General features: G+C 53.7%; 1 protein-coding gene across 12 annotated transcripts in view; it reads left to right on the top strand.

The window, feature by feature from the left end:
* Positions 1–15,475, top strand: part of LOC106040563 (protein CEPU-1) — a 336,971-nt gene that overhangs the window by 304,119 nt on the left and 17,377 nt on the right. For all 12 annotated transcript variants that reach the window (XM_048063493.2, XM_066981348.1, XM_048063496.2 and 9 more), the window contains one exon: positions 5,008–5,133. In XM_048063493.2, the coding sequence (XP_047919450.2) occupies positions 5,008–5,133 (126 nt within the window). The remainder of the gene's footprint in view (positions 1–5,007; positions 5,134–15,475) is intronic.

Genomic DNA, 15,475 nt, shown 5'->3' with positions numbered 1-15,475 from the left:
TAGTGCCTTCGGCTGCTGCCAGGTTTGCGCAGAGGGGGCTGGGTCCCTCAGTGAAGCTGAGCCAAGCTCGGCGTGATTGTGCAAACCCAGGGTAGGATCCCCACCCAAAATCCAAAGGTTTTTGTTTACAAGCCAGCAAAGTAGCTGGAAGCAGGCTCGGAGGATGTGTTTTCCCTTCCTCGTACCCGTTGGACTTCTTCCATGCGGCTCCTGAGCCGTGTTGATATGATGGAAGGATGATGCCCTCTCTGCTTTTCTCTTAATTATGGTCATGTTAGAGGAGCACGGACTGATTTAAAAGCCCATTACAATACACCTATAATTGAAGGCGTAGGTCTCCCAACTTGCTCTCTGCAAAGCAGACAGAAATCAAACAGGGAGGGAGAAAAATCAGAAATCGAAGAGGGAGAAGGCACAGTGGAGGTGTCTGTACTGTGGCGGGGAGCGTGGGCGCTCTGCGTGTCTCCAGCCCTCCAGCTGCTGGGTGCACGCTGGGGTGGCCACGTCCCAGGGGGACAGCCTGGTGTTGGGGTCCCTACACCCCGGTGTTGGGGTCCCTACACCCCATCCCATCCCTGCCAGCTTTGGGGGCCCCTTCTTTTGGGGTGCAGGAGCGGGAGCTCAGCCGGCCTCATAGCATCACCAGGAGCAGGGCTGGGGCTCTGCAGAAGCAGGGCCAGTGGCAGCAGTGCTCTGCAAAACACGGCGAAGTCGGTGGGTGACAGCGGTAAGAGAGTGTTATTAAAAGCAGGAGCTCCGGCAGCCTGATGCTCGGGAAGCTGCCAGTGCACATCACAGATCGCCCGCAGAAGTCAAGGCTGAGTCTCCCTCTTTTTCTTGCTTCAAGTTGCTTTTATAGTTGTTCTTTGTTGTTCCCTTTGATCTGGAGCAGATGTTGCTCATGCGGGAAGATGGAGGTTTGCATGTTTTATGAGGGGGAAGCGAGTCTTACCGGGAGAGCCTGGCTGCTGGCAGGCTGCTGCTGTGGGCTGTGTGCAGGGCACTGCTGGGGCTTCCCAGCCCTAGTGGGGCATGGGTGATGCTGGATCCCTCGCCCGGCCACCGTGCAGCTGGGGAGGGCTGGCATGAGACCCGTTCTGCCCGGCTCCAGCACCAGAAATGATTTGTGGGGTTAGAAATGTGTGTGTCTCTCTGCAGTACTTGCTTGGCTCTTGGGTGAGTCCCTGAGCACACCTGGGGTGTGCTTTCCTTCACAGCACCACTGTCCCAGCAATATCCCCATGCACAGGCAGGATACAAAGAGATGCTGCGGCCCCATCTCCCAAATTGGGCAGAATTTGGGTGGTTAAACCAAAAAAATGCAGTTCCTCCTTGCAAGCACCCAACCTGGTGAGGCTCACCTGCGGTCTCCTTCCCCTCTGTCTTTTGGTAGTGTTGCTCCAGATCCTTGCTCCCCTAACACCGAGGGGCATCCTTGTGTCTCACTGATGCACGGCTGAAGTTTGGGGTGTCAGGGGGCCCAGCTGACTTTGCTCCCAGCTGCACCAAGAGCTGCATCCGGAGACGGCAGTGGGGGCACATTGTTGGGGACACATCCTTGGGGCACATCCTTGGGGATGCATTGTCGGGGACACATCGTCGGGGACAGGATTGTCATGGGCAGCGCAGCCCTTGCATGCAGGGAAGGTGGACGGGGAGATAACGGTGCATTCAGGTGCTGCAGGGTACGTGCAGGGGTGTTTGCACCCACGCTGGCTCTGGGACGGGTGTTTGGAGGTGTAGCAGGGATTTAGTGCCGGCGGCAGGAGGGTGCGTGCGCACACGGTGCAAGGCAGGGAATACATCTGTGTAGGCAAGTGCATATGCTTGGATCTGCAAAGACATACATCACCTGACTGAACACCCTCAGACGTGTAAGGCGCCATATGGCTTGGTTAAATATTTAAGCACACTGTTTTCTGTCCCAGGGACTCGGCGTGTGTGAGCGAGCGCCAAGTCCGGACAAACTCCGGGTGAGCCCTGAGCACTCGCGGAGGCTGCGGCAGTTCAGAGCAGCACAGGGACCTTTCCCATCAGCATGGCGAGGCAAGGGAGGGGGAAAAAGCAGAAGTCAGATCGATAAAACACCAGCCTGTCTCTGGGGAAATCTGCACTGTGTCACCGGAGCAGCTTGGCCAACACTGCCATGTTTAATCACTTCTGAGCAGGAGAGATGCTGAACACAAAAGGACTGCCCGCAAGGAGAGGGTTCCCGCCTGGGAAGCCAGCATTTGTTCAGCTTTATTTATTTATTCGTTCCCATTGGGGCGCAGCTCCATCTGCGTCCCACGTTCAGCATAAGAAATTTCTCCTCTGCCCCATCCCTGCAGAAATGCCAACTGATGGATAAAGCCTTTTAATGCAAAGGGAATGGCGGCACTGATGACCATTAAATAATATTAAATATATACTTGCGATCACTTATTTATTAAAGTTTCCCTCCCTAGTATAGTAAAAGCCTTACAACGTACCTGGTAAGTCTCAAGAAAGCCATTTTAAATAGTTCGTGTGGTTAATTATTCAAACGTTTAATTAGCATACAATAACTGTCGTGTTAAATCCTACCACTGCGCATTTAATTTAAGGGTAGGCTAAAGACTTCGCTGACGTTGTCGCTCTTGTCTGCTTCCCGGCCATGCCTGACTCACCTCGCCCTGGGCAGGCTGCATAAATTGCTGGAGACCGACCGAGAGCATCCCGAGCCTGCCAGGGCACGGGGGCTTTTCCCAAAAGTTGCATTTTCACTTGCAAATTTGTGATTGCAAAGTCTCCCATTGCCCAGCCAAGGAGCTTCCCAATAATTTCTCCTCCCCTGCCCGGTCTTAGCAAAATTAAAATCTCTGCAGGAGTGCTTGGTGCTGCTATACTGCTGAGGAGGAGGTTGTAATGCTCTTCAGGATGCGTTTCAGGAGAAGTGGAAATCAAAGTTTAATTTGTTTTAATTATGTTTTAGAATCTGGTCAGTTAATTTGATTACAAATTTTTGTCTGTCACCCGTGTGGGTGCAAATCCTTGTGTGCAGTAACAGAGCCACAATGCAAAGGCTGAATTTACTGCCTGTGAGTCTCGGTGAGCTCGGCAAAACAAGCTAAATTTGAGTGATGTGGATTCGTTAATTAAAAACATCGCAAAGGCTCCTTTTGATTTAGCAGGCATCGCATGGAAGACGACAGATAATGTTCTAGCTTTGCTGGGACCGACAGCTGGAGCCAGCCAGGGCTTCTTCCTGGGCGATCGTGGGCAATTCTCTCCACCACTGCTCATCCTTTTCCACCTCGAAACACCACCAGTAATACCTCCGTGGCCTATTTTAGCTGCTGATACGGAAAGCTCTGCTCTGGAAATACAACTTGCTGAAGCACGTTGGTTTCCTGGATAACAATCCCAGCCTCTCCGGGAGCACGGTGGGGCAATTGTAGCCCCTTTGTCATTAATTGCAGCTCCTCGGTGGACTACGTGGCTTTTGGCAGAGCATCTCCCGGCTGTTCGTCCCAGGAGCCACATGCCCTTATGCCAGGCTTAATGACACTGATGAATATTAATATTTCCTTCGGTGTCATCTTTGCAGCCGCTGTCCTGTGTCCCCAGGTGTACTCAATCTCCCGCTGATCCGGGACCGTCTGATCCGTAGTTGTCCTCCAGTGCATGATTAGCAGATTAGCCGTTGTGCCCAGAGCAGCAAAAAAATGAACTCCCAGAAGCCCTTCAAAACAGGGAATAATTCATTACCCACCTTGATTTCCACTTAAAATGTACTTTAACTACACTTCCAACTACAAACCCTAAATCACCCTCATGTTCACAAAAAATCCATCATTTTTTATTTTATTGCACGGCACTGGCATGACATAATCCCTTCCAGAGCGTCTTGGAGTGCTTTACGGATCAATAAATTACTTACCTGCGTGGCAGAGGCAATGCGTGCAAGGCCATTGCAGTCATTCTGGCTCGGCGTTCGTGCACCAGCCAGTCCCTGTGCCTGTCCTGCTGGGGACAAGCAGGGACGGGGTGCACGGGGGTGGGTTATGGGGTTGGGATAGCAGCACGGCACTGCTCGGGGCTGCGCGTGGGCTGCTCGATGAACGGGGCTCGGCTGGGGTGGGTGGAAGGAGCAGGATGCTCTGCGGGTGATTTGTGACTCTCCTGCAAAGCACCGCAGCGGGGTGCCAATCTTCTGCTAGGCTCTGGAGAATGGCTTGGAAAAAAATAAAATAAGTCGAGGAAGGTGATGGTCTTTATTATGTTCTGCAGGTGCAGGCTGATAACGGCAGCTGATCGTTTTTCTTGCATGGCGTGCCTGAGCTTGTAGAAGCCCCAGGTCACGCCGCCGCAGGGGCCGAGCGCTCCCCGTTTGCTCCTTGTCCCTTCCCTCTCGTCAGCCCCACTCCTGGGCTCTGGGCCCCTTTTATCTGCCCAATTCCCTTGAATTCATGTTGGCAGCACCAAAGCAGCAGGAGGGCTTTCATCCCTGTCGAATTTCCCTTCCTTTGCATGATCTTAGAGCTCCTTGGTAGGCTCGTTGTCTTCACGAGAGCTCCTCGGTGCTCTCCTGCTTGCAAGGACATCACAGAGCCCATGAGCTGCAAGCCACATGCGCATTTTGGGTGCTTTCATTGCACCAGGAGTGCCTCGTGGGGGGCTGGCGTTGTCCTGGGAGGATGCAGGTCTGCTAAAAAGGGCTGGTCGTGGCTGGGAGGACAGGGTCGGTACCAGCAGCGTGGGGGGAGAAGCACCGTCTGGCACATCACACTAGTGCTGGTAGGATCTGTCTGCAGCCTCCCAAAAATAACTGAATCCCCGATGACTACAAGTCCTTCCCACATCAACTCTGTCTCCTCCACCCCCCCGTTTCCCCTCTGTTTTCCTGTCGAGGCAGACGAGACTGATGGGCTCTTGCTCTGTTTGTCACGGTAGAAGGACGGGAATTCTGCCTCCTTCACCCTCATTTTCAGATTTAAGACAGACAGAACCGGCTGCATTTTTATTTCCCTCTTTGTGCCTCTGCAGTGTCGCCGAAAATTACCGAGATCTCTTCTGACATCTCCATCAACGAAGGTGGCAACGTCAGCCTCACCTGCATAGCCACGGGCAGGCCAGATCCAACAATCACCTGGAGACACATCTCGCCCAAAGGTAAGAGCCAAATGTTGCCCAAAATATTCCAGGCAGGGGCACGGGGAGGGCTGGGAGCGGCTGGGGAGGTGCTGGGGGCTGGTTCACCTGGCCCTGCAGCTGCAAAGAAAAGGTGGTGAGCGCTAAAAAGCTGCGATGTGCTGCAGGAGCTGACGGTTTTGTAAGAGAAATATCCATTCTGGTGGTCTCGGAGAGGAGATTGGTGGTTTTCTTGGGCAGTTATCAGCCTGGGGGTGTTGTGCTTGTCCCTCGGGAGCCTGGGGCTGCCCCAGGTCACTGGAGCTGCCGCCGTGGGTGGTCGCATGCAGCAGGCTGCTGGCAGCCGCTTCGGGCGCCTGCTGAGACCTTTTTTGGGGAATAACACACATTGCATCAAAGAGGGGCTGGATATAGTATGAATCAACAAGAAAAAACGCAAAGCATTAATTGGTAACCTTGTTAATTGGCAAGCAAAACCTGAGCAGAACTGCGGGGGTGTGACTGCTGGGGAGCGAATTCCCACGCACACCCGTCTGGGACGGCACCATTTCAGACTCCTTTCCCGGCTGTTTTTGGCACTCCTTTTGCATTTTGCTGCTCCAACTCTCCCAGCTTTGCGGGGATCTCACTGATGAGCTGGGGGAAGGTCGTTTTGGGTGGGATGAGCCATCTGGCCAAGGGATCCTCTGCCTCCCACATCGCCCATCTGAGTGCTTGCATTCGACCTCGGTCATTTTTAACCCTGGGTCTTACCGACGTGGGCTGTTGTCCCAGACCACTCCTCAAAGTCTCCTCGGGGATATCCTGGCCGGGCTGTCCAGCAGCCGAGGGAGACGATGCAGCAGCAGCAGTGATGGATGGCGCCGTGTCTGCTCCCTCCATTCAGCTGCCTGGCGATGGCTGCGGTGTTTCAGTGCAGCTCCATTGATTTTTGCTATTTGTCTGTGCTGTAGCAAACTGCTGGGCCAGATCCATCACTCTCTGTGGCCCAGGCAGAGAGCGAGCTGAGTCAGTGGCAACTCAGCCTGCTTTGTTGACAGGAGCCTCTGAAAAAGCCATTCCCTGGTGCAGGAGTTGGCTTATTCGCTGTAGGTGGCCGTGTCGGAGAGGGTAGCCTTCGGTCGGCGTCTGGGCATGGACCGTGATGAAATGCAGGGAGCAGATGTGTGCTGCTCTCAGCCCTGACCATGGCACCTACCCGCGGCATCAAGTTGCTGTCACTCTGTCACCACCGGGCAGCACTGATGGTTGAGCCTGTCCACGTGCTGTCACCTTTAAGCCTTTTTTCCCTTTGTCCTCTTCCCCTTCCCCGCCCTGACTGCATCTTTTTGTCTCGCTCAAGCTCCTCACCGCCTGTTTTTCGCACGCACTTGGTTTTTCCTGCAGGCCCTGCTCTCCTTCCCGCATCCCCTCCTGCTCCCCAGGACCCTCCTCTCCCCATCCTGCACCCCTCACCACCTTCTCCTGCAGCCATCCATCCTCTCCTAACCAGGCTCCTGGCTTACGAAGCCTCTGTCTTCTTTCACAAGGGCTATTTTCGGTGTTTGCTGCCATCCAGCAGGTTTCTTCCCCCAGGGAATCTTTACCTGCGCTTGAACCAGATGTTTCCATTTTACTTAGGACTTAGCTGCTATGGAAACTGAGGATGCACCACAAGAGGAAGAGTGAGCTAATCAGAAATTACCTGTGGTGCTGTGTAATTTGCAACAGCAGCTCTTACCCGATTTTGGCCATGATTAGGCATTCTGCTTTCAAAACTCAAAGAGAACAAACGATCACAAAGATTTACCTGAATCTGGCCTCCTGCCGGTGGAGGGTGCTGAGACCGGAGGTGGCCCAAGACATCTCCAGTGCCTGCCCATCTCCATTCCCAGCTCAGCTCCTCTCTTCTTTCTCTCTCTGGGTCTGCTGCAGCCACCAAGCGGGGCCTCTGGTTCTCTGTTTTTAATTCAGCACACATACGAGAGACGAGGATGTGCAGCATGGGGACTGAAGGAAGAGCCAGGGCAGGTGCCTAGAGGTGCTGTAGAAGATGTCGAGGCCGTAACCATTAGCAGGACAGGGTATGATTTGGAGAGCCAGGAGCCTCTGCAGTGACTGGGGACCCAAAGCTGGCTGCTGGCCCCTCTCTTGGCCAGACCGGGCTCTGCATCGATGCACATCCCCGGGGAAATCCCGAGCAAGCCTCCTGTTCCTTCGCGCCGTCTTTCTCCATCTCGCTTGGAGTGGTGGAGAAAAGGGAGGGGGGAGAATTGGTTAAGGGAAAGCTGGTGCATAATTGAAGGGTTTACATAGCGGATGGGTAAGCGGCTCTCACCGCTGCCTCTGGGGAGAGGCTTTGATAGCGCCGTCTGTGCCAGGCGCGGGCAGGCTGGGAGCTGAAGGAGCTGCTCCCTGCGCCTACCCCAGCAAGCGCTCCTCTGCGCAAAGGCACTTCACGGGCTCTATTATTTTCTTGGCAGCTGTAAGTCTGTTTTGTGGCTCTTGGTGAGAAATGGAGCAGATAAGTGTGTTTGCTCACTGGAGGAGTGTGCAGTCTGATCCCGCAGAGGATTTACACCCGAAGCAGCTCAGCTCCCTGGTGGCTTATCCCACTCCAGACCCTTTTTTCAGCCACCAGCTCCTGGCAGTGCAGCCCAACAGGTTGAGGTAGAAGAAGAAGGGGCTGGGGGGAGAGATGCAGTCACGTCTTCCTCCATCTCAAGGCTCTGCTGAGAAGCCACAGCCAAGGCCATGGGCTCGGGTGCTCCAGCTGGCAGTGGGACTGGCAGCAAACTATACCAGTAAGCCAGGCACCAGCATCCAACGGGCCGGCTCCATCCCCTCTGGGCTGTCTGCTCTTGGCATCCACGAGGTGCCAAGCCCAATAGGACAGCAGTCAAGAGGGGCATCCCCAGCAGGGCAAAGGGAGCAGGGCAAAGAAAGGGAGAAGGACCTAGATAGCCATGGTCAAGCTATAAACCCAGAGCAAAGGCAGCAGCACCTATTCAGAAGGTGTGGGGGTTGTGCAGGAGGTCCAAAAGGCAGTATTGCGTGTGTGTTATTGTGCGTGCGTTACTGTGTTTGTGTTATTGTGTGTGCAGCACCGTGTGTGCACTGTATTTGCACCCGTAGTGCCCAGCATCTCTTAGTTTCAAAGGCTTCAGATGTTTTGTGGTCCTCAGCATCACGGTGTTGATGCCATCCGCAAACTGTGGTGAAATCTTCCAGTTAATAGTGTGGTTATGGTCACTCAGGTGTTTCCATAGTTACTGGGCTCTTTATTTATTTTTTGGGTAACTCTGACGTTGTCATGGTGATTGCCATGTTGTCAGTCTCTCGGTGGACAAAAGCTGGAATTTCTTGGCTTAGGGAAAAGTTCAGTGTCCTGAGCTGCTGGGCACCGGGCAACGCTTGGTGCATCGTGCAGGGCCAGGGACATGGGGAAAGGGTGCACAAACTGGCTGGGCATGCAGATACACCGCTGACATATCTGCCTGGCCAGCACCCATCTGCCACAAACGGCTATCCTACAGCCAGGGGCTGCATCCAACTTGTCATCCTTAACGACCCTTGATGGACTTTGCTGCCATGGTTTTGTCTAATTGCTGTTTGATTATCGCTGTAGTATGATGGATTCTGGTGTAAGGCTTAAGACAGTGGCTGCCAGAGTAGGAAAACATTATGGTTTGGCTTGATGGTGTATTTACTCGTAAGAGGGCTGATCAAGAGGTCTTTATAGCGGGAATCCCTCATTAATCTTAGGATTAGGCTCGGTGATGAAAGCTGGAGCCTGTGCGGAGCCAGAGCCCCGCACCACATCCGAGCTGGGACGCGCGGGGCCGGTGCTGCCTTGCTGCTTGGCCAGGCAGCATCGCGAGGGGGGCGAGCTGCTCGGAGGGCCCCCGTTGTGCCGCGACCCAGGTGTCCCCCGTGATCAGCTGAGTTAACCTCGGCAGCCCTCCGCTTCCTCCCTGGAAGAGGCATAATAGCAGTCCCTCATCCGGCAGGACTGATGGGAGGATAAATACATTCAGGACGTGAGGTGCTTGGGCGCGGGAGTAATCACAGCTCGTATATGCACTTAAGATAAATGAGACTTGGTGGCCTAATGTGGCAGAGGTCTCTTGAGATCATCTGTCTATACATCAGCAGCAAAGCAGCGGAGGGACTCTGGGAGAAGTCTGGTATATTTGGATATATTGATTCTCTCTGGCTCTTGGCGGGGCTTAAAACAAGAAGACAAGCTGCTGCTGCAAAAAAAAAGCAGCTTGAGGAGCTGCATTTCCCTGGGAAGGGGACACATCTCCTCCCTTCAGGGGCTTGTCCATTAAGCACATCAGTTTCTGTCCCAAATCTTTCCAGGTCCTTTCTGAACTGCAGGCAGGGGCTGCTTTGCCTGGCGAGCATAGTGTGGGATGTTTGTAGGTGGGACATCAGGTCTGGAGCCTGGCCAGGAGGCACTGAGAGAAGCCAGGGGAATCCGCTTGGGTGGCAAATCTCTGCCTGCCTCTGTGCTGTCATCGCCCTGGCAGTGATCAGCTCAGCATCCCCAGGGAAAGCTCCCTGTAACCCTGCCTCGAGTCACCTAATTAACTTAGTAACAGCGAGCTGTACTCTCTGCTGGTCATTTTAACAGGGCAGTAGCTCTCGAAGAGAGCAGGGGGTTTGTGCAAGGCTGCTTCTGTGTTCCTCCAGAGCCTCGTGTTTCTGCGCTGTCTTTTGTTGTGGGTTCAGGAGGTTTTGGAGGAGGCCAATACATCTGCCTTGCTTCTCTTCTCAGTATTTAGGCGGCATGGATTTGTCTGAACCTCCTTAGCCTGAAAAACATCAGAGCCATCCAAAGCTCACAGTGTTGAGGAAAGGAAAGGTATAAGCCCCTCTTTGGGAAGAAGGACTTGTGGAGATGTTGTATGGGCGTATAGACACACAGTGTCTAAAGGAAGGCAGTTGAGTCCTTCTAATGTCACTGGAGCAAAGAGTCGGGGCTGAGTTGGGTTGGGTTGGGTTGGGTTGGGTTGGACTGGGTTGGGTTGGGCTGGGTTGGGTTGGGTCAGGTTGGGCTGTGCTGTATTGGGCTGGGTTGGGTCGGGTTGGGTTGGGTTGGGTTGAGCTGGGTTGTGTTGGATTGTGTTGGGTTGGGTTGGGATGTGTTGAGCTGTGTTGGGTTTGGTTGGGCTGTGCTTTGAGCTGGCTGCTCTGCTGTACGTGGCATCCCAATTCACCTCGTTGCATGCATCCCCCTGGTCTCGCAGTGGCCTTTCTCCAGCACCGAAGCTCTTAACCACCTGCAGAGTCCAATGCCAAGGCATGACCAGGGCCAGGCATCTTGCAGAGGCTCGGCCGAGATTGTCGTCCTCCTTCCAGGAGGCATTGCAGGCCTGGGCTCCGGCTAAATTAACTGAAGCATTTCAACAGGCTCCAATCCTGTCGACAGCTCAACCGTCCCCTTGTTTACTGTTGAAATAATTACTGCTTTGCCATAATATTAGCTCTGAGCCGTGACTCCATTACCATTATCGCCGGAATATTACCCATTTATTATCTCCCAGCAACCCTGGAAGATGAACACTAGGCTTCAGAGACCAATTGTTTTACAACAGACAGGATCTTGGTGTGCATTGTTTAATGAGGTAAACTACATTATAGCCGGCATTAATTTGGCTGCAGTGCACTCCACTAAATCATTGTTAACCTGTAAATCTGCCACCCATTTTGATGCACACTTAATCAGCGCCCTCTGGACGGATCCACTGGGAAAAGGGTCATCGGTGACCTGCCTCTGTTGGCACCACATGGGGTGCCAGTGCCAAGGGCACGTTTCGTGCATGGTCATGGTGAAAGTGAAGGCAGTGCTGGTGGCTGGCATTGCCAGGGCTTGCTTGCAAAGTTCTTGCACTTGTGCTGCATCCTGCAAGGCGATCCTGCCAGGAGTAGGGTGAATATTTCGCCCCTGGAGTGCCAGCAGCTTCCTGCGGGAGCAGGATTAGGCAGGAGTGACTTAAACCTGGTTAATGCATCGCACACCTCATGCACTGCGCGGTTGGCTGTGGTTAGCTCTTTGTAGCATTTCCCCTCCACTGATGTGCCCTCTTTCTACCTGCTATTTCGAAGCAATAGGAGATTATGTACTTATATGCGTGTATATATAAAAGTAATATTTTTGATTCCCTGCATGGTGGAAATGAACCCTCTCAGCTGATTTGTTTGCATATTTGGCACAGCCGCCTTTAAAATACGCATTTTAGTACAAAAATAACTAGACCCCTACCAGCTACAAATGAGGCAGTGCCTTTCTGTTATGGAAAGGGGAAAAAAAGAAAAAAAACCTCTCCGCTTCAGCATGTTCCCTGAACACAGCTTTGCAATGTCACGCTTTCCCTCCTTGCCAGAGGCAAGGCGTGCGCAGTTCCTCGTCGTCATCCGGGGACGCGTGCGGGCCGGCTGCTCGTGTGGAGGTACAGCCGCCCGCGTCGGGAAGCTTTTCCCAGGCAGAAAGCAGGCAGCTCTGCCTGCACCTGAGTTTTTATCCATGGGCTCATCCCATTGCTGGCTCGCTGCCTTTCCGAGGCACCACGCTACTGCTAAAGGCCCCGATCTGCATCCGCACCATGCAGAAGGGAGCTGGGGCCCTGTACAGAGACATATTAATAAGAATATTGGAGATTTATTTTTCTTGCTCCCGAGCCGACCTATTTGCATGACAATCTCGTAAGCCCTGCATGTGCACAGCAGCGGCAGGACTGGGTGAGAGGAGCGGGGAAGTTTCCATTCACTCCGGTGCCCGGCGTGACGCCCTCTCCGAGCATCCCTCATTTCGCCTTTGTGCAGAGACAGCGGATTTCAACCCATCCCTGTATCTTTTCACCCAGCCACTGCAGAAGGAAGGGTTTCATTTATTTACTTATTGTGAAGGGTAGGACGAAGCGGACAAAAAAACAACATGCTGACAGCGTCGGCTTGCCGGATTTTCTGTCTCTTCTTTAGTGATCAGAGCGGCTCCCTCCTTCCTGGGTAAATGGGAGGCTTTGTGTCGCTGGCTCGCTCCCTGCCTGGGACTTGCCTTTCATTCAGCTGGCATTAGGAAGCGGAGGAAGAGCAAGGGACGGGAGTGTCTGAGATGTGAGAGATCTCCACACAAATTAAAACCTTTTATCAGGCCCTAATAGCTGTGCAAACTAATTATATTTGGGCCAAACTTTGCCAGAGACTCCCCCGAGGTATTATTATAAAAATCTGAGCTGTGGAAACGCGTCCCCATTCTGTCAACACCGGGTCGCTTCAGCTATAGAAAACTCAGCTCCGGCTCATTTTAGCTCCCGTGATGTGCTTTGCATAAGCCGTGGCAGTTGTTTTGGGGAGGATGGAGCCTGGCCAGACCGTGTAACATGTGGTCCAGGTCTGTCGAGCCCAGGGGAATTTTTTCCATTGACATGGCTTTGAGGGTGCAGACGTGCATCTGGGATGCCTCCATCCCTGGAGAGACAGGAGGTGGTGATGAGTTTGGTGCATCCTCCTTTCTTCTTCTTCCTCAGCTCCCTTCCTTCCCCTGTAACAGCTGCTTGGTGCATGGGATGCCAAGGCTCAGGATATCCCACACCTCACCTGCCCTCAGTGGCTGTAGGTGGAAGCAGCACAGGGAAATGCTCAGATCCAAAGTCCTGCACCTCCAATGTTCATCCCGGTGGGAAGGACAGCCCCTCGCTCTTCTCCCCATGCCCACCGTTCCCCTGCCTGCCTTGTGCTCTTCCCCTGTGCAGATTGCTGGCTAATGGGGTGGAGCTAGCGAGAGTGCTCTCTATTAATGGAGCAGAATATAAACAGAATAAAGCCTTCATTTCCCGGGCTGTGATTTCATTATTAATATACTTTACAGTTCACAGGTTGTTCATTTGCTTCCATGTTTTCTCAGCTGGTGTAATCTGCAGCTCAGAGTGAGAAGAGTCATAAAATTTCCATTTCCAGTTGAATGTGCGTCCAATTCGCCGTGAAATGTTTCTCTCTGTCGTGAATATTAAGTGCACGAGGAGTCAGTAGCTGCGGGATTAGGCAGGGCAGGTTGCCAGCCCCCTCTCTGCATCCCGGGGGTGCGGGTGCAAGCGATGCTCGTGACATGGAAGATGCAGAGGAGGCGGCTGGAGGAAGGTGTCAGGGCATCGTGGAGGAGCAGAGAGGGAAGGGTGGCACGGAAAGGTCTAGGAACCGAGGGAAAGACTGTTTGGTGGAGAGAGGAAAGAAAACAAATGCAATAAACTAGAGAGAAAGAGAACAAAGTTGGGGAACAGTGAAGAAACGGGCTGCAAGGAGGGATGTGATGGGCAAAGGATGTCCAAGACCTGGTGGAGCTGAGCTGAGCTCCTCCGCCTCACCTCCCTGTCCCGCAGCCATGACACATTGCAGGGAAAAAGTCACACCAATGTGTGCCCGTTTGTAAATCAGTCTGCTCTCTGTGCTTGGGCCAGCACCATGGGCTTTGAGGCTGGGCCCTTCCCCTAGCCTGAGCATGGGTGGAAAGGGTTTTCTTGTCTCCAGTTTGCGTGGCTGGGCAAGGAGCTGAGCCGTGCTCAGGAGCTGCTCAGCTGCCCCGTCCTGCGCCTGCTGAGCAACAGCAACAAATAGCCCTGGAGTGGCAGAGCATGTGCGTGGAAGCGTGCAGAGGCAGAAAATAGAGCTTGTCACATGAATTGGGGAAGAAAAGTGTTCTGCTGGTGGTTCCATGGCCAGCAGGAAAAAGCGGGGAGACTTGTTGCATATTCTGTGTGCCCTTGCATGGCTTTAGCAAAGCAGAACGTCCCCTCTGGGGCAGGGCAGCAGGAGCGCGGGTACTTGTAGGGTGGGAGCACTTATACATGGGTGCATGTGTGTCTTCAGGCTTGCTTGTACAAGAAAGAGGAGCTGCGTGACTGTCCGGGTACGTGTGTACACGTCTGCCGTGGCAGTGGGCACAGCTGGCAGCACATGTGGCCCTGTGGTGGGCAGGATGCCACGGCTGGAGGTGGTGGCAGATGCCCACCACCCATCCCTGTAGTACCGCTGTGTGATGCCACATCCAGCACTGCCACTGCCATCAGGAAGGGGACAAAAAGGCAAATCCCGGTGGTGTGCTCTGGCCGTGGAGATAACTCGGGTGCTGCCCGCAGCCGGCACCACCGTTTCCATCCAACTCTTTGCTGAAATGACTTCTGCCATGGCGTTCCTTACTGTGGAGAAAAAAAATGCCTCTTCCTTTCCCATCTCCTCTCGGTCGAGTCAAGATAATAATAGTCTTTTTCTGATCCCCTGAACTTTCCCATCTGCTTGGTAAAACAATGGCAATTCTTTTTCCTCCCGGCCTCTCTCTCTGTCTTCCTCTCTTTTATTTTTATCCTCCTACAGAATAATTTAAAGATGCAGCAATGCTGTAGCCCAGGGGTTTTTCCCCTTCCTGTGATACACTGCTGTTATTTAAAATGGTTTTTCCTTCTCAGAGGGGTGCCTCTGCTCCCCTCCCCGCACCACCCCACCTGCCAGGATGCTGCGGGGCTCAGCCCACTCTCCAGTCCCTCCCAGTTCCCTGGGGCCAGCATCACCCGTCCCTGCTGGTCCTGGCATCCCCGGCTCCCTGCCCTCAGACCCCGTGCCCCCGGTTGTCCCCCACCCATCTCACTGCCCGCACCTTCCGCCAGCTCCTCTCGATAAGCCGCAATATTGCGAATGGTCCTCCAGAAATGGAGACATCAGCGCCATAAAACATGAGGGACAGAGCAAGGCCACTGGGCTGGAAAATAGCGTGTCTGAAAAAATAAAGACAGGCTAAAGATGATGGAGAGGCGACAGCCAGCCTCACCAGGCCCCAGGTCGGATGGCTCTGAGGGGTAAAAGATGGGGTGGGGGGGCCTGGCTGAGAGCCACCAAGGGCTGCTGCGGAGCGGTGTGAGCCATGCGCTGGTCCCCCGGGCACCCTCGGGTCACCACATCAGCCTTGTTATCAGGGCTTCCCCGCCTCATTTCAGTGTAACGGTTGTTCCCTGTCTTATGAAAAATTGGAAATTTATCTCCGATCAGCCCTCGCCTCGCCTGTCGGCTCCCCAGGCTCGCTGCCCCCGTTTCGGTCTGACAGGCGCCGTGTACCAAATTCCCCGTGCGACGAGCTGGCTCCGTGCTGGTCTGGGTGGTCCCCATCCAAGGGGAAGAGGGGGAAAGGAAAATATCCCCCGTTCCCTGAAAGCCGTCGGCCAGGCTTGCCACGAACCATGTGCAGGGAAAGTTTCCCAGATCGCTAGGACTTCGTGCCAGCACGCTGGATGAATTCAGTCAGCACTTGACGCTTATTTTTTCACTCTAATGCCATTATGCCACTTGCTTCCCTTCCTAGGGATATTTTCTTAATGCGGCTGAAATGCAG

The sequence above is a fragment of the Anser cygnoides genome, chromosome 21 (assembly GCF_040182565.1).
Source record: "Anser cygnoides isolate HZ-2024a breed goose chromosome 21, Taihu_goose_T2T_genome, whole genome shotgun sequence".
Taxonomy (NCBI): domain Eukaryota; kingdom Metazoa; phylum Chordata; class Aves; order Anseriformes; family Anatidae; genus Anser; species Anser cygnoides.
Note: the sequence above shows the minus strand (reverse complement) of the source record. Positions and strands in the feature narration are given on the sequence as shown.